Genomic DNA, 24,297 nt, shown 5'->3' with positions numbered 1-24,297 from the left:
GCAGATTTGGACGTTGAGGATTTTGGAATAGCTCCTGTTGAAATGGCTTCAGCACAGCCATCCTTCTCTGAAGCCGGTTCGAGACTCACAATGTAGGCGGCATCTTCTTTCATAAATGCGTTCTTCAGCTCCCCAAATGTTTTTTCATGCTGGTTTTTGAGAAATTCAGAAAAGCTGTGTTTGTTAAATATTTGATTGCTAGGGGCAGTGTCTTCTTCGTGTCCAGCTTGTGAAGTAAAAAAGTCCTTCACCTTGCTCACTATTTTTCCCAGATTAAACTGAGGTCCCATTGAAGTGCTGTTGTCACTGCATCCAGCGATATCTTTTAAGTCAGGAGAATGCAGGTTATCAATTATATCATTGGCAATTTCACTTGCTATAAACTCAGCATCCAGGCCGGTGCTGACAGGAATAGTATCATTGTTAGCCTCTGTTATGAGGTCTGGTGATTTAGTGGACCATTTGGTGAGAATGTCACTCACAGCTTTTGTCACTGAGATGACAGAGATCTTGGATTTTATGCTCTGACATGATTCACTCTGCTCTGGTTCTTCTGGCTTTGAGATTTCTATTACAAGGTCTGTGCTTTTTGGATGACAACACGGTTTACTTAAATACTTCTTTAGACATGCGATAGCTTGTAACACCATGCTACGAAGAGCTGTTGAGCTCGACATGGAGCTAGAAACAAACACAGCAGGCTCTTCTGGCAAAACAGAAGTCTTGGTGGCAACAGACACAAGAGAGGTCACCTTCTGAGAAATCTCCCTCTCCACCATTTCTGTCAGCTTTTCTGCACTCTCACATTTTTCCTGTGGGACATGAAGAGCATCAGCAAAGCTATCACTGAAGGAGACTCCTAGTCGAATGTTGAGGTTCTCCAAGGCTTTGCTCACATCAGCCTGAGAATTACTCCTGCACATGCGTTCACGAACCATTGCTAGGACACCTGCAGAGTGTGTCTGTATGATTTCAATCAACATATCAGCCAGTGTTGACACTGTTTCTACATCGTATGTCCCCGCAGCTAACAAGCTCCACTGTGTTACAGAGATTCTGTTAAAATATTTTTTCACTATGGCGCGAGAATCCTCTGGGGGGAGGATGATATTGTCCGTAGCCTCCTCAAACTTCCGTCTCATCAACAGCTGACTATCATTAGGGACCCTGACATTCAAGCCATCACTCTCATCATCACTGATTGTAATCAGTGTGGCATCACTAGGTGATGGATAACTTGAAAGAGAGCGTGCTGTTGTCTGGTTGTCGCTGGCTTGAGGGGGCTCAGGCCCAGTGTTTTCTTCTTGTAGGGTTGTTGTGATAAGGTCTTCAATGTCGGTTAGCACACCGACCACTTCATCACTGTGACTTGTCTCATATGAAGGCTCATTTTTCATCCAGAGAAGCACCTGCTGCAAGAACTTTACAACTGCGTCCTCTGTCATGGCGTACAGAACTTCAGGAGAAAAGTGGTGTAGAGTGGCATGTTCCCTCAACCTGAGCTGAGAGATGACAGAGTCTGAGAGACTTTTGCCATCTGGAACTGAGGGACGGTGAAATGTCCGGCTACATACCATATGATCATACATTTTATCAGTCAGTTCCTTTGCAAACGTCTTTATCTTGCCACTGGACATGATGCAATTTGGTATTTTTGTGGAATGTGTTGACTGTTTCTTTGTTAGTTTTAATTCATCGCATATGGCCTCTACCTCGCTTTTAATGGTCTCAAAATCTAGAGGAGAAGATCTTTTGCTGGTCTGACTGCAAGCAGATGTGGGTCTTGGGGATTCTGGTAAAGGGTTTTCCACATAGATTTTCTCTTCTGAACTCTGTTTGAGACTCACAAGGAAATTGGATTTATTTGTCGCAAATAAGCTCTTCAACTCTTCAACTCTTTTTTCAAACTGTTTTTTGACAAACTTGGAAAACTTGATGTTGGTGGTGTCTTCTTTAGGTGTGGCATGTGTGGCAAAAAAGTCTTTCACCTTGTTACGTACTATCTCTAAATTAAAATGAGGGCTCGGTGAGGTACTTGTCTCACTGCATTCAGCTACATCTCCAGAGTCAGGATAATGAAGGCCATTAATTATATCATTGACAATTTCAACTGCTAGATCATGAGTATCTGGAGAGGGGCTGAGAGACACCAAAGCTTTGCCAGTCTTTGCTTTGATGTCCACTGTATCGCTGGACCATTTGGTGAGGATGTCACTCACAGCTTCAGTTACTGAGGAGAGTTTAGATTTTATGATGTCACATGATTCAGGTCTCTGTGTTCCTTTCATTTCTGGGGTATTTCTCTCAGATTGAGAGTTCTTAGATTTTACACTCTGAGATGATTTACGTCTTTCCGTGTACTGTACTACAGATTCTGTGTTCTCGTGTGGGGAAAATTCTGTGCTTTCTGGCTGCAGTCCCAGGCACTGAGAGTTCAATTTATCTAAATATGTCTTCAGACATGTGGTAGCATGACGCACCATGTCTCGAAGAGACATTATATTGAACGTGGAGCTAGAGACAAAAATGGCAGGGTCCCTTGGCAAAAATGATTCCCCAGTGGCCACAGGCACAAGAGAAATCACCTTTTCTAAAATCTCAGTCCTCACCAGTTCTGTCAGTTTTTCTGCACTCTCACATTTTTCCTGTGGGACCTGAAGCGCATCAGCAAAACTCTCGGCAATGGAGATTTCCAGATCAGGGAGAACTAAAACTTCACTTGTACCAGATGCACGGTTTAACATGCGCTCCTGAAATGGTGGAAGGACATATCTCAGAACTTGCGCAGAGATTGCCTGTACAATTTCAGTGAACATATCAACCAGTGTTGCCTCTGTGTCTGAGTCGCATGTCCCCGCAGCTAACAAGTTCCACTGTGCTGCAGAGATTCTGTGAAAATATTTGTACACTACGGGCAGAAGATGCTCTGGTACTACGAGCAGGATGTCGGCTATCTGGGATTGGGACTGGTCTGTTTCAGACATATTTTCGTTTTTTGTTTGAAACTTAATATTAATTGTTTTTTAATGTGTTACTCTTCACTGTGTTTTTTAAATCAGCGGTATTGGAACTGTCTGTTAACTGTTAATTGTGTCCAGTAAGGTGTAATTATCAATGTGTCTATCGGTAAACAGTGGTTTCAGAATGATATTTTGAAATTCTAAGAAAATAGCGTTGCCTCAACTTCTTTGGATCAAAAAACCTGTCCCTTGGTTTCAAGAAGTATTTATATGTTCTGGGTGAGTGACGTCACAAAGCGTTTGATGACGTCACAAGGACCGTTGAGCCAAACATTCGATGTGACGTCACGTGGCGTGGCACTCGAACTCGCGCATGCGCACACAGAGAAATGGCGTTTGAGTTTTGCCTATATCTGTGGCTCTTATTGTGAAAGATCAGAAACGGAAGTGGTGGATTTGACGTGCTGCAAGACTACGTTGTGTAAAATGAAGCCGTCTGTTCAACTTCGTGTTTCTTGTTTTACAGTTTCAATAATATAGACACAAGCATGGAGACCAATTTCTCCTCTGCAACATTTAGAATACAACTTTGTTTACAATTTTAACAATATTCTCAAGTGGATAGTCTTTAATTTGAAAACCAATCTCTGTTGTAAATGAGGCTAGGTCCTTTAAATCAAGCACCAAACTTTTCAAGCCATTCATGCTTTTTGTTATAGATGTAAAAATTATTCAGTAGTAAATTGTAATAATAGATGAGTGAAATACACCTCTGATTTATGAGACACAAGTATGTATGTGTTTATTGTATCACATGACATATTTGCATCACCAGAATCAGAGAAGGTTGTGTCATTCTTGTTCTCTGTAAGGGACTTTGCCTACTACATTGGCTGTTACGGAAACACTTCTTTTTATTGGAGTTTAAACCTCATATTTTTTTTAAATATAAATTTTTGAAATGGCATTTTAGCTCAATAGCTTCCAGTTCATGTGACCTAGTGACTCAAAATCAGTGCAGGATCATAGTACTAGACTGGGTGGTTGAGATACACCTCTTTTTCTTATAGTTAATTACTCCTGATATTTTTTAATTTATTTTTTAATGTAAATATTAGCACGTTAGCTCAATAGATTCCAAGCAATGTGACCTAATGCCTCAAAATCAGTGCAGGACCATAGTACTACAAAGGCTGTTTGAGATACACCTCTTTGTATTCCATTTTAATATTTCTCTTACTTTTAATAATTTTTTAAATGTAAATATTAGCATTTTAGCTCAATAGGTTCCAGGTAATGTGACCTAATGGTTCAAAATCAGTGCATGGTCATAGTACTTTATTATTATAGTTTATTACTCCTGATATATATTTTTTAAATTATTTTTTAATGAAAAATATCATTTTTGTCAATAGCCTCTAGGTCATGTCACATGATTCAAAACCAGTGCAGGATCATACTGACACGTCTCTTTTTATTGGCTTTCAATAACCCACATTTTATTTTGAAAACCGGAAGTTGGTCCACGCTGTAGCATCTGCATCGCTGATTTTCTCAACCGCCTCCGTGTATTTGCCATAAAGTCTGCGATACGGGAGCATTTGAAATGTTGGAGCGGCTGGCTTGACTTTGCAAAACTCGAGAGACGGCTGGTTTGACCGCAGTGACCTGCGAGAGGCAGCAATGTGCCATAAGGCATCCAGCCTGCCGGAAACTCATAAGAAGAAGAAGAAGAAGACGACGACGAAGAAGAAGTCGTTATGCAGCAGTAATGCATTATGGGTAACGTGTTGCAATCACAGCTAGATACAAACAACCGCTAAAGCTAATCATATTAAACTGTTACCAGTTAAGTAAAGGGTGATAGTTATAGATAGTTAATAATGTGCAGTGTCAAATATATTTTCTCTTATGTCGCTGAACACGAGCAGGTCGTGAATTAAACCACGGTGGCTAATGTCGTGTGCAAACAACAACAACCGGAGCCAACGGTATCTAATTTAAACTTCATATTAGCATCTGGTTCATAGCAAGACTTGTAGTCATGGTCCGTAGAAGAAGCGTCGTTTGGAGCTTTTTTAAAAGCGTGGACAAAGAGTCGGTCCAGTGTCTGCTCTGCACGGGTTATCTGGTCAAACACGATCAGGGCACCACCACCAACATGTTGAGACATCTACGAGCCAAACATCCAGAGGTCGTCAAGAAAATCAAGGGTCGAGTACCTGAAACCACCTACAGTGATGGTCATCAAGACATGGAGACGGACGGTGAACAGTTCTGCTCCGGTAAACCCTTTGTTTGACCGACCAGACATCATTCATGTCATGACTTATACCTGTGCGTTTCCTTCTGAAACATGTCAAAATATCACGACAAAGGCTTATTGACTTCACCTTTTAAACCCACATTACCCACCATCAACTCAGTGTTGATGAAGAAAAACATCACTACATTTGTCTCCCGACACTCAGTAGACCTTTTTAACAATCTAAACACAGTTATTACCAATGATGCTAATGATTGTCCCGTTCCATAAAAGGCATCAGAGCCTTTCCAGTGAGCCAACATGCACTGTAGCAGCACCCTGACTGTTTGATCTGAATGGAATGGGGCCTTAATTATTGTAACTGGTAACACCTGTGTTTGTTTACCCTACTATTTAATGTCAAAATGGCTTTTGTGAAATGTAGCTGTTTCTTATATTACATGTTCTTTCACTGAGAAGTAATTGGTAGCTTTCAAAGTAGCTTCCCCAACACTGATTACATTACTTGGATTATTATCACTCTGCACTGGAATTTACGTTTATGATGATTGGTCACTTGCTCGGTTTTAATCTACTTGCCTGAAGTAAATTTTTGCTAGCCCCTGTACAAATTGTTTTACATATTATTATTATTAGTAGTCGTAGTACTAGTAGTAGTAATAATAGTAATAGTAGTAGCAATATTTAGAGTCCAAGGTGATGCCTTTAAGTGTCGTGTTTTGTCAGTCTAAATCCCAAAGATATTGAATTTAATATGACAAGAAACAAAATAAAGCTTGAAATCTCCATAATTGAGAGCTCAAAAACATAATTTTCTGCCCATTTCAATGTAAACAAGTCCATCCACAGTGGTCAGCTTTTTACCCTGACTGTCATATTTTTCCTCACATCTGAAACTCAAATTGCAGGTTGGTTATTGATAGTGCTGAATAAAACAATTAGTTGTCAAATTAAATAAGTGAACATTGAACAATTTTGAATACAGATTAAGTATTAAGTATTTGATTCTCAAAAGTGAGGCTTTGCTGCAGTTTTTTACACTATTATAGTTTCTTTTTTTTTTTTACTGTTGGTCAGACGAAACAAACTATCTGAAGATGTCACGCTGGGCTCTGAGAACTTGCAATGGGTGGGGTGGATATATCTTTTTAGATTTTCTGACATTTACACACTGAAAAATTAATCTATAAAAAAAATCACAACAACACATTAATTTATAACGAGTAGTTTGTTGCAGCCATTAATGATAACTTTGTGTCCCTCATATTTAGTGGAAGTAGCACTGGAGGATGGAGACTCTGACACCATTACCACAGAGACTGATGTCGACCTTAAATCTGCTATTAATGGCATCCTGGAAGCTGCACGAGGAGATCCAGCAGAACAAACAGCACATGAAGTGGCAAGTAATGACCCCCCTGCAAGATCTGAACGTAAACGGAGCTTGATTTGGAGGCACTACGAGCGCTTGGATAGTTTGGATGCTGCTCGTTGCCGCATTTGCATGAAGAAGATCAAGTGCTCTGAAGGCGGCAGCACCAGCAACCTGCATCGGCACATGTCAAAGAGACACCCAGACGTGTTCTCTCAGCTGGTGGCCAACAGGCAAAACTCTCCACCATCTCACTCATCACCAGCCTCAAATGTTAATGGTCATGCATTGGAAACACCAGAGACTGTTGTGGCAACAGAGAAAAGATCTGTTTCAGGTAATGTTTTATGGATAACCACTGTTTGTGTTGCTTGCTGAGTGATAGAAGAAGACAGATACTAAATGTTGCATAAACACAAAGCTAAATTAAATAAAATATAAAATACAGGATAAAATCAGCAGAATTATGCTTTGAAGGTCCAGTGTGTAGGATTTACAAGAGTATGGTTTTATTAGTGTATACTCACCTGAAAATAAAAATTGCTGCGTTTTTGTCACCTTAGAAACAGCTGTTAATATCTATAGATGGTACAGGTCCTCTTCTGTGGAGGCCACCCCGCTGCACTGCCAAGTTTCTACACTTGCCCAGCGTGGACAAACAAAATGGCCCGAGATACATCCTCTCCCATTTTTTTGCAGCCACCATAAGTTCTCCTACATGTTTAGAGACAGAGAGTGAAGCAAGATGCTATGAGTCTGCAAGCTCACTTCTAGATCCTACACACGGTCCTTTTAAAGCTGTAATTTGTAACATTTCTGCATTAAAATGTCAGAAAACACTTGACCTAAGTCATAAATTATGTTGAGTTGTGTATTTACATTATCCCAAATGTTTTCAGCAATGGTCAAACCCAGAGAAGTCCGTAATTCATTCAAGGTAACAGTACATTTCTTAAAAGCCACTAGTTTGTTATAACTCCCATGAATACATGGCATATGTTGGATACATCAGAGAGTGACGCAGGAAATCAGTGAATGTGACTAAACATAATGTAAATAAAACTTTTAATACATTACCTCTAGGACCGCCCCCTAATAGTTGACTACACTGTTAGTTGGTGCCAAGTATCATAGTTGACCACATTTTCATTTATCGCAGAAAAATCGGGGGATTGTTGAAACAGACTTTTTCTCTTGTAACCCTAAAGTCACTGCCGCACTGCTGCTAACTGTGCTGTGGCTGCCATTAGCTTGTTAGCTCACCTAGCGGCCAGTTTCATGACTGGCAATACAGTAACCTTGGAGGTGATGTACAGTCAGTCTGATTCCAGAGACGATGAAGACATATTATATTACAATACAACTGGTAAAGACGTAACTGAATATTATTTAAGTACTTATGTACTCAAACGATCAAGTATTTGTGTTTTCTCTTTATTTTCTCAGTAATTTTAAGAAAGTGCTTTGGCATCTCAGCAACATAATCCCCTAATGTAAGTTGGGTGGATGATTTGCTCCATGTTTAAAGTAAATAAATAGCAAGTTTTATTTTGTGGTTCCTACCTGCTGTGTCCAGGACTGTAATGAGACTAAACACGTGGCCTTCTTTTCCCCTCTTCTTACAGGTGCACTGAAAGCTTCAAGAGTGTCCGAGGCAGAAAAGCGTGTGTTTAAGAGGGAGCGGGAGCTCATCGAAGCTCTGAGGAAAGCACAGAGGGAGGAGGCATGGGCTCTGGAGCATCAGAGGGAGCTGCTGAAGAAGCTGCGTGCAGTGAATACCAGGGAGGCAGCTGCTGAAAGGGAGCAAATCGAGTCACTGAGGATGGCGCAGCAGGAGGAAGCCAAAGACTTGAGCAGACAGAAAGAAGAGCTGCAGAAGGAAAAGGAAGAGCTTCAAAAGGAAAAGGACGAGCTGCAGAAAAAATGGGAAGAGCTTCAGCGGGAAAGAGAAGAACTTCTCTTGTTCTCCAGTGGACAGCAAGCCTCCTGATTCTGATACAACATGACTGTCACATTGCTGTTATCACCATTTTCAGTTTTCCTGTAAATAGTTTGGGAATCATCATAAGATATGATGATGTAAAAATGTAAATTTTTATTAAATAAATGTATTTGGGGAAAAAAATCATTGGACAGTTAATTTTGTTTCTGTTACAGCTGTGTTGCACTGCTTTATGGCATTTTAATTTTTCTTCTTCTCTGCTGCCATCTCATTGTGTGATGTCCCACCATCAATCTGGCATCAAATGAATAGAAATGTGATCCAGGATAAATCTCACCCAGAGAAGTTGAAATGTTTTAAACTCCCACTGAAGCATTTTGGGGTCATAGTGCATAGCTCAGGAAATTATTTGAAATTTTGATGTGCAAGATAATATGTATGCACACTCTTCCTCATCATATTAATACATTGTTAAACTTTTCAGTCCTCCAGGACCCAAATCAGGGAGTTAATGCACAGAGTATTTTTAGGACCTATTTTCTCCTTAAGTTGGAAAATGCTTACAAGATGGTAGTGAGATCAGATCCATTCTGACTAACTGGAATATTGTTTCTGGGAAAGCAAATCTCAAATCTGTTTCTGTGGCTGAGGTTTCTGAGGCAGATACTTCAAAATCTCAGCAAATAAAACCAAAATGACAGCATGACTACCAAGCAGGCAAACTGGGCAACAGACCATATCTATGCTAAGAGAACAGATGGATGCGAAACTTGCCAAATAATGCGTCCACCTCGTGAGGATTTTATTAGACTCTTTGGGGACAAACAATGTTAGCAGCTCACGTTTCTGTGTGTTTTGACTTGACATGGAGATTTTCATTATAGAGCACTGTTTATATGATCCTTATTATGACAGCACAAGACCACGAGTTGATTTGGTGGGTTAATCTAATGCTGACTGAAAGCAGGTTATCCGCCTCTACGCGTATGTTTTGGGGCAGTAAACACTTTAAAATAAGCGCCCACAGCCATGCGTCTGTTGTCATTCTAGCGTTTGTCTCTAAAAACGTATAGCGCATGCGTGAAATGTTTTTTTTTACCCAGAATGTGGTTTCTCAGGTAATGCTTGTGCGATGCCACAGCAAGTTTCATTGAGAATAATGTTTATGTCATAGGTGGTCAAGAACAATATTAATGTCATACTTGTGGTTACTATAACCCAATTTTAAAACGATAAGGTATCGTGTCTTCGCTGTAGCTGAGATTATCCTGCGAAGAGGCGCTGCCTGACAGGCTGCACCCAGGAATAAATCGGTACAGTGACGTGGGCTCCCCTCAGGGTCATGTCTAGAAGGGAACCCCTGGTTTGCGAAACTCTCGCGAGATGTGTGCGCGTTGTTTCTTTACTGTGTACTTTGTATAAATTAATTATGTTTTACGACCTGACAGTACTGTGGTTAGAGTCTGGACAAAACAACACCTGGTTGCGGTTGGGGAAAAAACAACCATGGTTTGGGATAAAATTGTCACTCTCACGAGATCTTTCACGGGTCTGGGGTTACCTTATTGACACGAACGCTCTCTTGTGTCCGGTGTCTGTGTGGGAAGATGGCTGACAGCGGAGCCGTGGCAGCGAAAAGATGCGACTCTGGCTCAGTTTCCTTCGTGAGCATGGAGACCATCTCAGCTCTGACGGAGCTGGAGGACCTGGAGAGAGTTTACCAACAGCTCTGCGTGCAGGAGGTTCGTATAAACGACCATTGACGGCAGTTTGTTTGACGTGTACGCTCACTGTCGTCATCCACGTAAACTTCCGGGATGCTGCTGGCCCAAAACACTAGTGAGGGCAAGACCACTGTGATAAACTTGTGTTCAAATTAACACAAAATTATTAAATTAACGATTTGTTACTTTAGGCTAGACTAGTGGTACTGTTAACTAGTCTTTACGAGGTGGAAAATAGGGCTAACGTTAGCCTTTGAGCTGCCTGGGTGCAAAACAACACCTATCTATAACATTACCAGCACCAGTAGTTTAATGCAAATAAGTAAGTTTACTCAAGTACTGTATTTTGAGGTACTTAAGGTGCTTGAGTATTTCCATTTTCTGCTACATTATATTAACACCACCACGGTTTGGAGGCCTGTTACTTTGTAGATTCAAATCATTTATATAAAATAATATAAAATATAATTGGCTAATGAGCCCCCACCTTTACCATCTGCAACATGATAAGCAAAACCACAAAGGCATTACTGTATAAGTAATTATGATCCAGTAATATAATATACATTATTCTAAAATGGTCCGTTCTGCACTTGCGCTTTTAGTACTTAAAGAATATTTGGTGCCAATATTTTTGCACTCTTAGATAAGTAAGATGGTGGATGCAGGACTCTTATCTCTAAATATTGTCACACTATGGTGTTGCTACCTTTACTTAAGTAGTGTCTAAGTATCTGAGTATATTTTATTAAAGGGACAGTTAACTCAGACCTTGTTGTGAGCAGTTTCAGGTAGGAACTACTTTGTTTCTAATAGAAAAGAAGGTATGGTTTAGATGGGAATCGTGTTTACTGTGTTTATGAGATGAGCCCATGCTCATGTTGTGCTCATGACATCATGAACTGGAAGTTGACTGTTAGCTCTGAGTTTGCAATGTCCTGTTCATGACTTCCGTGTCATAAGTATGAGTTCTCTGGTTTCACATGAATGCAACATTAGTTCCAGTGGATTCTCATGTAGTTCTGGTAGATTTATGAAGCAGAAAGAAAAGAGTTCGTACATTAAACTGCTCACAGCAAGGTCTGTAGATTGTCTTGAGTAACTGCGTTATGATTTTGGAAAGAGACTCTGGTTTAAATTGTTCAAATGTAGTATTTTGGTGCTTTGAGCACCACAAGCCAAGTGCCATTTAATCCCAATCTATTGTTGAAAAGGCAGGCAGCTCTACAGCAGATATCTCCAAAACTCTGCAACTCACACCAGAACTATCTAAATGGATACATAGCATTACAGACCAGGGGAAACATTTGGTCCCTTTAAGGAAACATGACAAAACCCTCTCCAAATGTCACTCAGGGTGTATCCATCATCTACACTGAAAGATATTACTGCTCCCAACTTATGTCCCAGTCCAGATCTTTACAGCCTCTCTTTCAGTCCTCATTTCATCAGTTACGAATATCTGTTTTGAGACTTTTAAAAGATAGGATTTACGGACTGACAAGTATATGTGAGGAGATCATCACACAAACACAGTTACTCAATGAAATGAGGAAATGTGGCTGTGGCATCAAAGAAAATGCCAATTCATGCACAAATTGTGCAAAATAAATGGTAATGACTTGACTATATGATGGTTTTTTATGCATGCTTTGTGTCAGTGAGCATAACAACTGAAGTAGGGAGTAGGTTATTGTTCAAAAATCCTGAAAACAATAAATTAAGGCTTCAAAAGCCCATGTTTACAGATGTATAGTCCTATAATGGACTTGTTAATGGAATAAAGTAATTCAGCTCACCCCACATGCTCTTGAACTACTTACATGCCACATTTTCCAATAACTGACAGCTGATATCCTCTTCTTTATTCATCTACATTCATAGATGGATGCTTAATGTATTATTTATGCATGTTTTGATAGGAATAGGACGGCAGTGTACTGAGGAAGGTGTAGTGCACTGTGCAGAGTATGTGTATTGTGTTGCAAAGATGATGAAATCAGGATAAAATTGACGTTTTTGCTCACTGAATATTTTGTTTTCTCCTCTAATACAGAAAGAAGTGGAGGCTGAGCTGGACAGACTGGTGGGGCAGGAGGGGACTATTAACACAAAGATGTTGGCTCTGCAGAGGATGGGGTACAGTTTCTATAGATTAGTGTTGTTTCCATCATTCATTTGACTTCCAATCACCACAGCCTGTGTTCTGTCTCTGTGCTTTACAGGCCCAACCTACAGTTGATTGGAGGAGATGCCAGTCAGCTGTCGGGCATGATCACATTTACCTGCAGCCTGGCTGAAAACGTCAGCCGCAAAGTCAGGCAGCTGGACCTCGCAAAAGTAAATACAAACACTGAGAAAAGCATCAAGTGTGCACTGTCAGAAATGTATCATGGAGGTGTATCAAGTATTGAGGTTATAAATACACCTCTGCAAAACTTAAAATTTCCAGCTCTTGGTGACTGTTTGTGATTGTTCACTGTTGTTGTATTTATCGCAAGAATGTTGTACTGGATCACGTCTAGTGTATATCTTCTTTTGTAGACGCGGCTATATAACGTCATCCAGCGCGCTGACGATATCCTCGACCTGAAGTTCTGCACAGACGGTGTGCAGACGGCTCTACGAAATGAAGATTATGAGCAGGCTGCTGCCCACATCCATCGATATCTCTCTCTGGACCAGTCGGTTATTGAGCTGAGCAGGCAGGGAGAAGAAAGTACGAAGCCACCAGTTCTTTGTCACAGTACAGTGCTCAGTATGCAGTATTAAAGTGAAGTGAAGAAGTACTGTAATCTCATCAGATTTTTTTGTGTTTTTGCACAATTTGGACAATGAATTGAACAGATTACAATAGGAATATATTTATTTGAATGTATTTGTTTGGAAAACCCCTTCGAAATAAATAACAAATAGCAGGAAAATGATCAAAACAACAACTTAAGGACGGACAACAAAAACAAACCCCACATACATTAAGAAACATTACAAATCATTACAACTACAAGGTGCATCAGATACTAGTATAGATGTAAGATATTCATTGGAAAGCATATTGGAAAAGCACCACACGTTTTGCAACCATAATCCACCAAAATATTTCTGCAAAATAGATACAATATATGTGTACGCTTGCAGTGTAACACTGTCATGTCATCATGTGTGCACAGGCAGTGCCGTGGATGCAAGTCTGGTCATGCTTCAGGAGGCGGAGCAGAAACTGAAGGTCATTGTTGCTGAGAAGCTGGATGAAGCTGTGGCAGCGGTCGACCTTGCTCAAGTAGAACGATTTTTCAAGATCTTCCCTCTGCTGGGCCTCCACCAGCAGGGCCTCGCACGCTTTGGACAGTATCTCTGCAGTCAGGTCAGTTCTGTTTTTGGTTCTGTCTGTGTGCTTTCCTGTTACTTTTCATTAAATTAAAGGGTTGCATTGGTATTTTTCAACCTGGACTCTTTTCTCCCAAGTGACTAATGGGGACAACGAATTTTAAAATTGGTACAGAATTGAGCGCGCTGCAGCCGTCTGCCATGAAACAGGCTGCAATGTAATCCTTATGGACAATTGTGAACCATCAAAGAATGTCCACTACCAGTGCTAGTTTTGCCACTGACAGGTTCGGATTGTTCTTTTAAGTGTTTGACAACATTATGGGAAGGATCCTGACAGAAAAAGACTTTTGTTAGAGTGAGAGAGTAAGTGTAGGATCCTTTCTTTCTTATCGCTCTTGCTAAAGTCACCGACCTCCATTCATTGAATCAGTAATTTTATCCTTGTACAACACACTCCACTGGAACTTAACAGGAAGGAAATAAAACTTACCAGAAGAAATGCATTGGCTTCTCCTTCTACAGCTCCAAAAATTTGTCTGCATAAATCCTTTATTCCCTGAGTTAGATGTGAAAATATTCTGGCTCTATGCTGGCTTCATTTCTGAGTTCCTTTCCATAATGTTTTCAGATACTTACAATAACAATCTGATCCTGTCTGTGGCAAAACAAACACTTTTATGGATGTAATTTGACAGGATAAAATTGCCCCAAAGATGATGTTGCAGACAGTTTTTAGGCTGATATTTGTCCCCCTTACTTAGACAAAACAACATAGGAAAATAGTGTCTAGGTTAAAAAATATGAGTTACCCTTTATCTTCTCGTTGAAAGATAGGCCATGGATCATTGTAAGTTTGTGATGAAGATCCAGAGAGTTTTAAAAAGGATTTCTTTATAGTGTGCATTATCTTTACATTTATTTACATGACTAAAATAATGTCAGCACATGTATTATTTGGATTTCCTAATGTGTACTTTGGTGAAGATCAGATGAAGATTCTGGAACCAGATGCAGCTTTTCTGTTGAAACAATGAATGTAGAGAGTTATGCAGCTTTGGCTGAGGTGCATGCTTTCTGAGAATCTCCTATTATTTACTGTAGTAAAACATTTGACATCCTTATTGTTTGTTTATATGAAACTAATAACTTCCTGATCTTTATCCTGATGTTGCACTCATTGTATCGGGTACAATTCTGTCAGCTAAATGCTAAAATTAGTTATATAACAGCCATCTCCCTGCACGAGAAGAGAAGGCACCATATACAGAAACATATGTTTGGTCAGGTATAGTCAGATATGTTGTGTCATTTTTTTTTCTGTTTCTTTCACACAGCTTGCCTCGAAAGCGGAGGAGAACCTGCTCTTGGCTACAGGAGGAGACCTGGGTGAGAAGAGAGCCCCGCTGGTGTTTGCAGACACTCTGACACTGCTGCTGGAAGGTGAGAAAACAGGCCTCATACTCTGTCTGTGTATGTTTTCCTCTGTTTGTTTGGAGCAGCCTCCACTAATGCATTAATATGTGTTTATTAGGTATTGCTCGCGTCGTTGAGACTCATCAGCCGATCGTAGAGACGTATTATGGTCCAGGCCACCTGTACACACTCATCACTCACCTTCAGCAGGAGTGTGACCGACAGGCCCAGAAAATAGTCGACAAGTTCATCCAGCAGAGAGGATACCACAACAAGGTGTGCATTACATCCGACCTGCATCGTGCAATTGTTTTTACTGCGTACCTGCATGAACACACTGTGAACCTGTATCCCTCCTGTAGTTTCAGATTGTCCAGAGCAGCATGATGAAGAGCGTCCCGGGGGAGAGGATCGAGCCCAGGTGTCTGTGTTTGTCTCAGCAACACCCTGCTCCGCTCTGTGTTTGTCTCCGTGGTGTTTGTGTTTATAACATTTGTCTCCCATGAACAGGGAGCTGGACCCTGTACTGACTGAAGTCACCCTGATGAACGCCCGGGCGGAGCTCTACCTGCGCTTTCTACGTCGGCGCATGCTGGCTGACTTTGAAGTTGGGGATGCTCAGAGCGTCACACAAGGTGGTTTTATATTAACATATGGTGATGCATATACTGATATACAGCTAAAAATCTTTTGTGGATCTGAAATTTAAAGTTTTTTGTTTTGTTTTTTTTGAACAGAGCATCAGCAGAATGTGGAGAAGCTTCTGAAACTCTGTGTGCTGAGCACGACGATGCAGGAGCTGATTGGCTACTACATTCCAATGGAAGAGTACTACATGAGAGAGTCTGTCAACAAGGTAAGTTACTCCATTTTATGTAGTATTTTTGACAAACTAATCTGAAAAGGAAACCCAAAGGTGTTGGAGAGTCGTACTCCTTGTGTAGGAAAAGTTAGAAATGAGGAGGGGACTACAGAGGTGGTGAGCTCACTTCTTTCTGTTTGAGGCTGGAAACTCAAGCCTACATTAGCCACTACTAGCATAATAGACTTAAATCTCTGACCAAAATATCCGCGGTTAACATTGCATTGTGGGTAATGTCCCTCACAACGCTCAGTGTTGATCAATCATTAATGGTTAACGTCTCTATAAAAACACAACGCATGTTAGAGATTTAAGTTGATTATTCATTGTAAATCTATAAAACAAAATTTTAATTTTTTTTCCAAAATTGTATGTTTTACAAGTAGACTAGCAGTAAAATGAAACTACCCTGTGGCCTTTTGTAAGAACAGATTTGAATACATGATCAATAACATACTATGAAACTGTTATCAATGTTATGAAAGTATTTCGAGAGATGAGCATTTATGAACAACACTCTGTTTTCCACATTAGATTTAGTATTTCCCCACCGGAACACATTGAATTCACTTTAAATAAACTGAATTTTCCTCCTCAGGCTGTTACTATGGATACATATGAGAAGGGTCAGCTGACCTCCAGCATGGTGGACGACTGTTTCTATATTGTGAAAAAGTGCATCAGTCGAGCTTTATCCAGCTCCAGCATCGACTGCCTGTGCGCCATGATCAACCACGCCAACTCTGTGCTGGAGTCCGACTTCAGGTGTTCACTCCGTCACTTAACAGTGGACATATTCAATAATTCTCTTTCTTTTTTTTTTACACTTTCATAACTCCTCTCCTCTCTCCACCTGTCAGGGAGGTGCTGTGTAATAAGCTTCAGCAGGGCTTCCCAGCGACGACGCTTCAGGACATCCAGCGAGGTGTCAGCAGTGCGGTCAGTCTGATGCAGAGCAGTTTACAGCAGGGCAAGTTCAACACACTGGGCATCGAGAGCACTGAAAACGCAAAGGCTGCTTTTCTGGTAATGGACACACACACACACACTCACACACACACACACACACACACACACACACACACACACACACACACACACACACACACACACACACCTGCCTCGCTCTCAGGCAGCATCTTATTGAATTAGAATTTGAATTAGGTTCCTTTTATTGCCTGTGTTTTAGATTGCAGGTCATTTATGTAATGCTTGTTGTCACATGTAATGCTGTGATTGTTTGCTGTCTTTTAACTTTTTATACTCTTTTTAGCCCCTACCCCCTTTCCTCAAGAGGCTCTTGCCTTTTGCCAGGCCGCAATTGTAAATAATAATTCGTTCTTAATGACTTGCCTGGTTAAATAAAATAAAAATAAATGTCATTGCACCAAGTAGTTAGTTGTCAACTTTTAACTTAATCAGCAACTATTTTGATAATCAATTAATTGCTTTGAGTCATTTTTGAATGAATTCTGAAATGTAAATATTTTCAGGTTGCTTTAGTCCTATATGACAGTAAACTGAATATCTTTGGTTTGTGAGCAAAACAAGATGTTTAAGGACGTTACCTTGGTCTTTGGGAAACACTGATCAACATTTTTCGCCGTATTCTGACATTTTATGGACCAAACACCTAATCAATTAATTGAGAAAATAATCGACGGTTTAATCAATAATGAAAATAATAATTTGCAACCCTAAATGTGTAAAAACAGTAAGATGGTGATAAAAACAGTGATGTAGCTGATGTTGCACATTTAGTGAATTGTAGTGGTTTATATACAAGTAGTGTGGGTATGAATAAATATGGAATATATACATACATGGTATGTAAGGTAGAGGTATTTCAGTGATGTGTAAATGTTACTGTGAGTGTAGCGCTGATGTTTGCACTGACTGCAGAAAGTCATTGTCAGTAAATGTTGACCAGACTATGACAAAAACTAAGCCTTCAAGTTTTTGGTATCAGGCTTGTTTAAGAAGGAGTCGCAGTGATTTAAGTGACAAATCAAATGCATGAATAAGCTCCTGTAATTTAAGTGAGGTAAGCAGTGCTTTAATTTTTAAAATGGCTCTTAGCTGAAGGGAGCATGACTTCAAAATCCTTTTAACCTGTTTATCAAAAGGTAAATTAAAATGAAGAAACACTTCATATCTACCAGCTGGACCCTGACAGAGAGACCGAACAGGACAGAATCATGCTGAGCTGTCGGCCGTAAGAATCCTTCATTCACACCCTGTTCTTTCTGTTTCAGGTCACTCTGAATAACGTGGAGGTGTGTAGTGAGAATATCACAACTTTAAAGAGGAACCTTGAGGTACGTACCGTATCTCCTCTATTCAACTCATCATTTATAGTTCACCTTGTAGCTTAGAAAAGAGATTTTCTGTTTTGTCTCCTTCTGCAGAACGACTGCTCAAAGTTGTTCAGTCAGGGCTCTGGCCCAGGCGAACAAGCCAAGATTGAAAGCTGTTTGTCCGACCTCGTCAACACATCCGCCAAGTTCAAGGATCTCTTACAGGTTGGAGACCTGCACATACATCGATCAGCACGTGGCAGCTGGGAGTTGTGTATTTAATTATTTACAGTAGGCAGTAAGCAACGAGGAATAAGTCTATCTGTGTGTTTTTAAAGGCTTAGTGTGACAGACCAGCATCTACAGCAGACAGAAACAATATCCAATTTATTTATTCACTGGGAAATTTACTGCTGCAGGCCAAATTTGATGATATCTGATTATCGTTTTAAGTCAATAAACATAAATTTTAAGGAGATAGCTACTCAAAAATTACTGATGTCCAGTCATTGTTAAAAGAATAAAAAACCTCCTGCTACAGTTTTATTGCAGTGTAACACAACACATGTATCCGAGGCAGAGGCTGCTTTAGACTTTATTATTGTCTGTCATTTTAAAGGACAGGGTTGTAAAAATTCTGCCTGTCTAATCTATTTTTACCTGTTATTTAAATTTTATTTTTTAGTAATAATGAGATATAGCCTATTTAATAGCTTTTAATTTTCAAAAACAACTTGATCGCAATAATATTTAAAGAGACAGTTACCCTCAAAATCAAAAATACATATTTTTCCTCGTACCTGTAGCGCTGTTTATCCATCAACATGTTTTGGTGTGAGCTGCTAACTTTTGGAGATATCGGCCGTAGAGATGTCTGCCCTCTCTTGAATATAGTAGGACTTTCTTTCTTATTATGGGTCTTTCTTTTTACAACCAAATCTATTAGAACTACTCGAATAACAATAATAATAATAATATATATTTTTTTACATTTTCAGTTACCGTTGTTGTAGGCCTAAGGGGATTGTTACATTCTCCAGTTGTAAAATTTTAGTTTTCACTACATTTTTAAAAAAAAGTTTTAATATATGATCAACTAATGCCTTTCCCTCTAAATTTTGCCATTGGCTAGTCTTGAGTCTCCATAGGCAGCTATGAATGTATAAATCCCGAAAATGGTTGTTTTGATAATAAAGTTTGGAGACCCCTGACCTAGATAAATAGCACTACAGGCCAGAGGAAAAATATGTATTTTTTATTTTGTGTTGAACAGTCCCTTTGATATACAGAACAAACTTACAGATTATGCATTTATATTCATTATTGGTACTTTTACTTTTGATATTTTAAGGTATATTGCTTGAAATATTGGTATTCAAACATATATTTTTTTAATAAAATATGATGTACTGTTAAACACGTACTACTGACAAGATGTAAAAAAAAAAAGTTGAATTAGCTTCATATAGACAAACTACAACAGTAAAATGAGCATCCAGATTGTTTTGTTTTGTTTCTCTAGATGCTGACAATGAAATCACAGTGTCTCCACTTTAAGTCAGACCTGGTTTACGAAACTGTCCCATATCTAAATAAATTACTACAGTAAAATAATAATTACACATTAATGCATCAATAATGATAATCCACCAATATTATGTTTTAATTTGCAATAGTTTAACACTCATTTTTGAGTGTCTAAAATAGATGAACAGGGTCACAGACTGTGTGGTCACTTTTCATTTCTAGCACTGCAGCTCACTGTTAGACTGCACAGTGTTAGCCACTTGTTTGTCCTTCATCCTCCACTGTCCCTCTTTTTTCACTTTGTTTATCAACCATGTCATAATTATTGGGGTCAGTGTTGCCAATTTGTCGACTCTCTTGCAAGTTTTTGCGACTTTGAGTTTATTTCTCACTCTTTCCCCCCAGACATCAGGATCAGGATGTTGCCATAGCTTGTAAATATGTAAACAGTTCGTTTGATCTACTCACTCCCTTTGTGGGTTCTCTTTTAATTTAAGTTTGTTTATATAGCTTAAGGTGATCACTGCAACCAACATAACTACTTGTTATGATAGATCGCCCTCAGTGTTTTAATCACTCAAAATTCAGTCAGTGATGGAATGTATTTGGTTAACATGATCTCTGATCTGAAGTCTTGTAATGTGTGAAAATTAGACCCACTCCTGTGAAAAGTTTCCTGCTCTGACGTGGTTTTATTCCACAGGAGGGCCTGACTGGGTTAAACACTACAGCCATAAAGCCTCAGGTCAAACCCTGGATCAGCAGCTTCCTGTCCATCTCACACAACATAGAGGAGGTAACCGTCTCAGAACAGTGAACATAAATAAACCAGAGGTCATGAAACATGTACCTGTAACTGCTGATGTTCCTCACAGGAGGAGTTTAATGATTATGAGGCTAATGACCCCTGGGTGCAGCAGCTCATCGTTAATCTGGAGCAGCTCATGGCAGAGTTCAAGGTATCCCGTCTGAGCAACATTTCAGCTGAGACTCCAAATATATGTGAATTCCTTTTTTTTTTTAAATAAATAAATTGGTTTTTTTTAAAACTTCTCTCTGCCCCCTCACCAGATGGCCCTCTCTCCTGTCATCTATGACACGCTGACCAGCCTGATGACCAGCTTGATATCGATTGAAATGGAGAAAACCGTCCTCAAATGCTCATTCAGCAGGGTGAGGAGCCTGGCTCAGCCACAAGGTGGCAGTGAGCACCCTGCGCATCACTTTGCATCACATCACTGACACACATGTGGTGAAAAGCCTCAGGCAATGATTTATTAATGAGTCCAGAAAGGCCTGCAGGAGAGGGTGCTTCCTCTTTGCACGATAGCATCCTCCTATTTTGAGCTGTGTGTTTACAGGAAGCCTCGAAATGAACAAACAGTCCAGTCACTGTGTCTGATCTTTCTGTTGCAGCTCGGAGGGCTGCAGTTCGACAAAGAACTGCGGTCTCTGGTGGCGTACCTCACCACTGTGACCACCTGGACCATCAGGGACAAATTTGCTCGTCTCACACAAATGGCCACCATCCTTAACCTGGAGCGGGTAATTTAGACCATTTTACACATAGAGAAACAGAATGAATATCACAGTAAATGATTATTTTATGTGTTTATATCTTAAAATTTATGGCAGTTTACACCAGTTTTGGAATGTAACTAAATACACGTATTCAATCCAGTTTGACCAATTTAACCTCATCTCAGAGGGAAATATTGTATTTTTTACCCCACCGCATATATCTGACAGCATTAGTTACTACTTACTTTACAAGTTTAAAGGACCAGTGTGTAGGATTTGGTGGCAGAGCAGATGCAGATTGCAAACACTCGGCTTCCTTCTCCTTCCAAGTGTGAAGGAAAACCTATGGTGGCTGCAGAATTTTCAAAAAACATGAAAGGCTGTGTCTAGAGCCAGTGTTTGGTTTGTCTGTTTTTGGCTACTGTAGAAACATGGCAGTGTAACATAATTGGCTCACTCTAAGGTAACAAAGACACAACTATTCTTATTTTCAGGTGGTTATACACTAATGAAAACATACTTATTAATATTATATTCTATTTCTGCCATATTCTACCTATAAATCCCTGTAAATCTTACACACTGAACTTTTTAAGATTTAATATTCAGAATTTGTTTTGGGTTTTTTTCCCCTCATAAAATATGATGTATTTTCTGTATGTATAGAAAAATAAAAACTAGTGAAAAGGTGTAAAATAGTTAAATTAGCTTCACCTAAACCAACTACAACAGTAAAATTAGCATCCAGGTAGTTTTGGGATCTATAGATGCTGGCAGTGAAATCACAGCGTCTCCATTTTAAGTCAGACTTGTGTAAGTCAGGGCAAAACTGCCCTAAAAATAAAACACTAAAGTAAAATAGTAATTACACATAAATGCATCAAAAATACTACTACTACTAATAATAATAATAATAATAATAATAATAATAATAGTTTAGTATTTATTAACATAAAGGTCCAGTCTCTAAGATTTATAGAGATTTATTGGCATAAATGAAATACAATATTCATTTGTATGTTTTCATTAATGTATATTCTGAAGTAACAAAAACATAACAGATGATTATATACTAATGAAAACAAACCTATGAATATTATATTCAATTTTTGACATATCCTGATATAAAATCCCTGTTATTCATACACACTGGACCTCTAAGATTTTATTATAAAACGTCATTTTTACAAAATCTGATGTATTGTTATAAAAAAGAAAAACTACTGAAAATATGTAAAATAGTTAAATCAGCTCAACTTTGATCAGGTACAACAATAAAATTCAAATCCAGGTAACTTCTGGAGATCCACAGATGCTGATAATGAAATCACAACGTTCCCATTTTTAGTCAGACCTGTGTTGCAAAACTGCAGCAAAAATCAACTTGTTACTGTAAAATAATTATTACACATTATTGCATCAACAATAATAAACCAGAAATATAATATAAAATAGTTTGACACTCATAAGGCAAATTTTCTACATTATAGGTACTTTAACTTTCAATATTTTAAAGTATTTTGCTAAAAATACTTTTTCCTGGGTTACCTGGGCTCACATGTACTTTTTTTCTACTGCAGGTAACTGAGATCTTGGACTACTGGGGTCCAAATTCTGGTCCCCTGACGTGGCGTCTGACTCCAGCGGAGGTGCGTCAGGTTCTAGCGCTGCGTATTGACTTCAGAAGTGAAGATATCAAGCGGCTGCGACTGTAACTCATGAACTCGCTCGCTGGTTATCAGCGATCACCGTGCAGTACCCACCGTGTGAAGCTTTTCACTAAAGAGCTCTGCACAATCCAAGTTTAATCCATGTTTCTGTAAATGGACGTGGGCAGGGCGTGGGCAAATGGCCCAGGGATTTTTCTTTTGTCTGAAACAAAAACGCTCATCGTGGAGATTTCAGTCGGGTTTCCAGACTCTGCCTTCTGCTCCACACCCGGCTGATGTCAGTCTGCGTCAGAGTCACAGCTCAGCTTGTAGGGACATGGTTTGCGGTTATTATAACTATTTGATATGAATGGTCTGTAAAAAAAGAATATTCTGTTAAATGTGTAATTAAAAGTGTAAATTAAAGTGTAATTGTGCCACACTGGGAGTCCCAACCTTTTAACCTGTAAGTGTCTGTGAGAAACGAGGACACACTGGGACTGAGGAGCGGAGCTGTGTGGCTGTCAGTGGAACAGAGCAGTAATGAACATCATACCCATTAAACTGACAGAAGCAGGTCAGACAGCTGATCCAGCCTAGTCATTCAATATATGAATAGCTCCTTGTCGGTGATGATGGAACACTTTTAACCTAATAAATTGAGAGCCGCCGTGCAACGCCTCTGATCCCCGCCATCCGCCACATTTCACGAAGTGCTGCCCTATTGCCATGCAAGACCTGCTCCCAATCTTTTATACATATTTCTGACACTAAATACAAAGCTGTGTTCACCAGGCAATGGAGCATTAAAAGTGGTCCATTCTCATAATGTTCAGCCTAATTTCCTGGTCTAACCTTAATTCTCTGCAAAGAGTAAAGCAGGTCAGTGTGTATTTAAACTTTTGCTGAGAGGACAGGACAGTGCTGTAATTGTGCTTTTTGCAGGGTTTCTGCAGGTCGTTACAAAGGCTAAACTCTGTTAGAATTTCAGGTCTTAAAATATCTTAAATAAGATTTGGACAGGTGTGAAAAATTTAATTTCTAAGTTGAAGGAGCAATATTTAACAATTGTGCATCCAAAAATGAATATTGCAGTTCAAATAGCGAGACAAAATTATGAGGAATCTTATTTAATATACAACCTGAGGTTGAAGGGAGCTGTTTCCCCCTGCCCCTTCCTTCCCAGACTGGAGGAAGCTCAGGCAGGCCGCAGGAACACTGCAGGAGTGTAGGACGAGACAAGCAGCGATAATTTCTACTCTGTAAGTTGATCAGCTGTTTATAACTGTCACTTGTCTGTTGATGTAAAGCTAAGTCTGTTATTTTGACAGTTTGAGTTCAGTGACAGTCTGTCTCCCTGCCTGTCAGACTCCACTCACATACTGCTCAATTTAACAGTTATAATCATCTACTCCTTCTAAAAGATCATTAATG

At 39.5% G+C, this 24,297-nt stretch overlaps 2 protein-coding genes across 2 annotated transcripts; both read left to right on the top strand.

Annotated features, from left to right (window-relative positions):
* The first annotated feature begins 4,708 nt into the window (after positions 1 to 4,708).
* On the top strand, positions 4,709 to 8,722 carry LOC146332969 (uncharacterized). Its single transcript, XM_084718204.1, has 3 exons — positions 4,709 to 5,245; positions 6,498 to 6,935; positions 8,224 to 8,722. Exons 1-3 carry the CDS (start codon positions 5,005 to 5,007, stop codon positions 8,586 to 8,588), a joined length of 1,044 nt encoding a protein of 347 aa, XP_084574330.1. The 5' UTR covers positions 4,709 to 5,004; the 3' UTR covers positions 8,589 to 8,722.
* Positions 8,723 to 10,112: 1,390 nt separating this feature from the next.
* cog4 (component of oligomeric golgi complex 4) lies at positions 10,113 to 23,549 on the top strand. The gene is made up of 19 exons (XM_084718202.1): positions 10,113 to 10,282; positions 12,321 to 12,403; positions 12,490 to 12,604; positions 12,809 to 12,983; positions 13,435 to 13,628; positions 14,929 to 15,034; positions 15,126 to 15,283; positions 15,370 to 15,428; positions 15,518 to 15,642; positions 15,745 to 15,863; positions 16,468 to 16,634; positions 16,730 to 16,895; positions 18,125 to 18,187; positions 18,278 to 18,391; positions 20,397 to 20,489; positions 20,569 to 20,652; positions 20,765 to 20,866; positions 21,110 to 21,238; positions 22,795 to 23,549. Exons 1-19 carry the CDS (start codon positions 10,148 to 10,150, stop codon positions 22,927 to 22,929), a joined length of 2,322 nt encoding a protein of 773 aa, XP_084574328.1. The 5' UTR covers positions 10,113 to 10,147; the 3' UTR covers positions 22,930 to 23,549.
* The last annotated feature ends 748 nt before the right edge of the window (positions 23,550 to 24,297 follow it).

Source organism: Lutjanus erythropterus, chromosome 1 (assembly GCF_056507025.1).
Source record: "Lutjanus erythropterus isolate fLutEry1 chromosome 1, fLutEry1.hap2, whole genome shotgun sequence".
In the NCBI taxonomy this organism is placed as follows: Eukaryota; Metazoa; Chordata; class Actinopteri; order Lutjaniformes; family Lutjanidae; genus Lutjanus; species Lutjanus erythropterus.
This window is presented reverse-complemented; position numbering and strand designations above follow the sequence as displayed.

Bases quoted from the DNA above. Each gene is read 5' to 3' on its own strand.
- LOC146332969 (XM_084718204.1), top strand. From the start codon at position 5,005: ATGGTCCGTAGAAGAAGCGTCGTTTGGAGCTTTTTTAAAAGCGTGGAC. The intron at 5,246-6,497 runs GTAAACCCTTTG...CCTCATATTTAG, and splicing joins CGGTGAACAGTTCTGCTCCG to TGGAAGTAGCACTGGAGGAT. The intron at 6,936-8,223 runs GTAATGTTTTAT...CTCTTCTTACAG, and splicing joins AGAGAAAAGATCTGTTTCAG to GTGCACTGAAAGCTTCAAGA.
- cog4 (XM_084718202.1), top strand. From the start codon at position 10,148: ATGGCTGACAGCGGAGCCGTGGCAGCGAAAAGATGCGACTCTGGCTCA. The intron at 12,984-13,434 runs GTACGAAGCCAC...ATGTGTGCACAG, and splicing joins GAGCAGGCAGGGAGAAGAAA to GCAGTGCCGTGGATGCAAGT. The intron at 15,284-15,369 runs GTGTGCATTACA...TCCCTCCTGTAG, and splicing joins AGAGAGGATACCACAACAAG to TTTCAGATTGTCCAGAGCAG.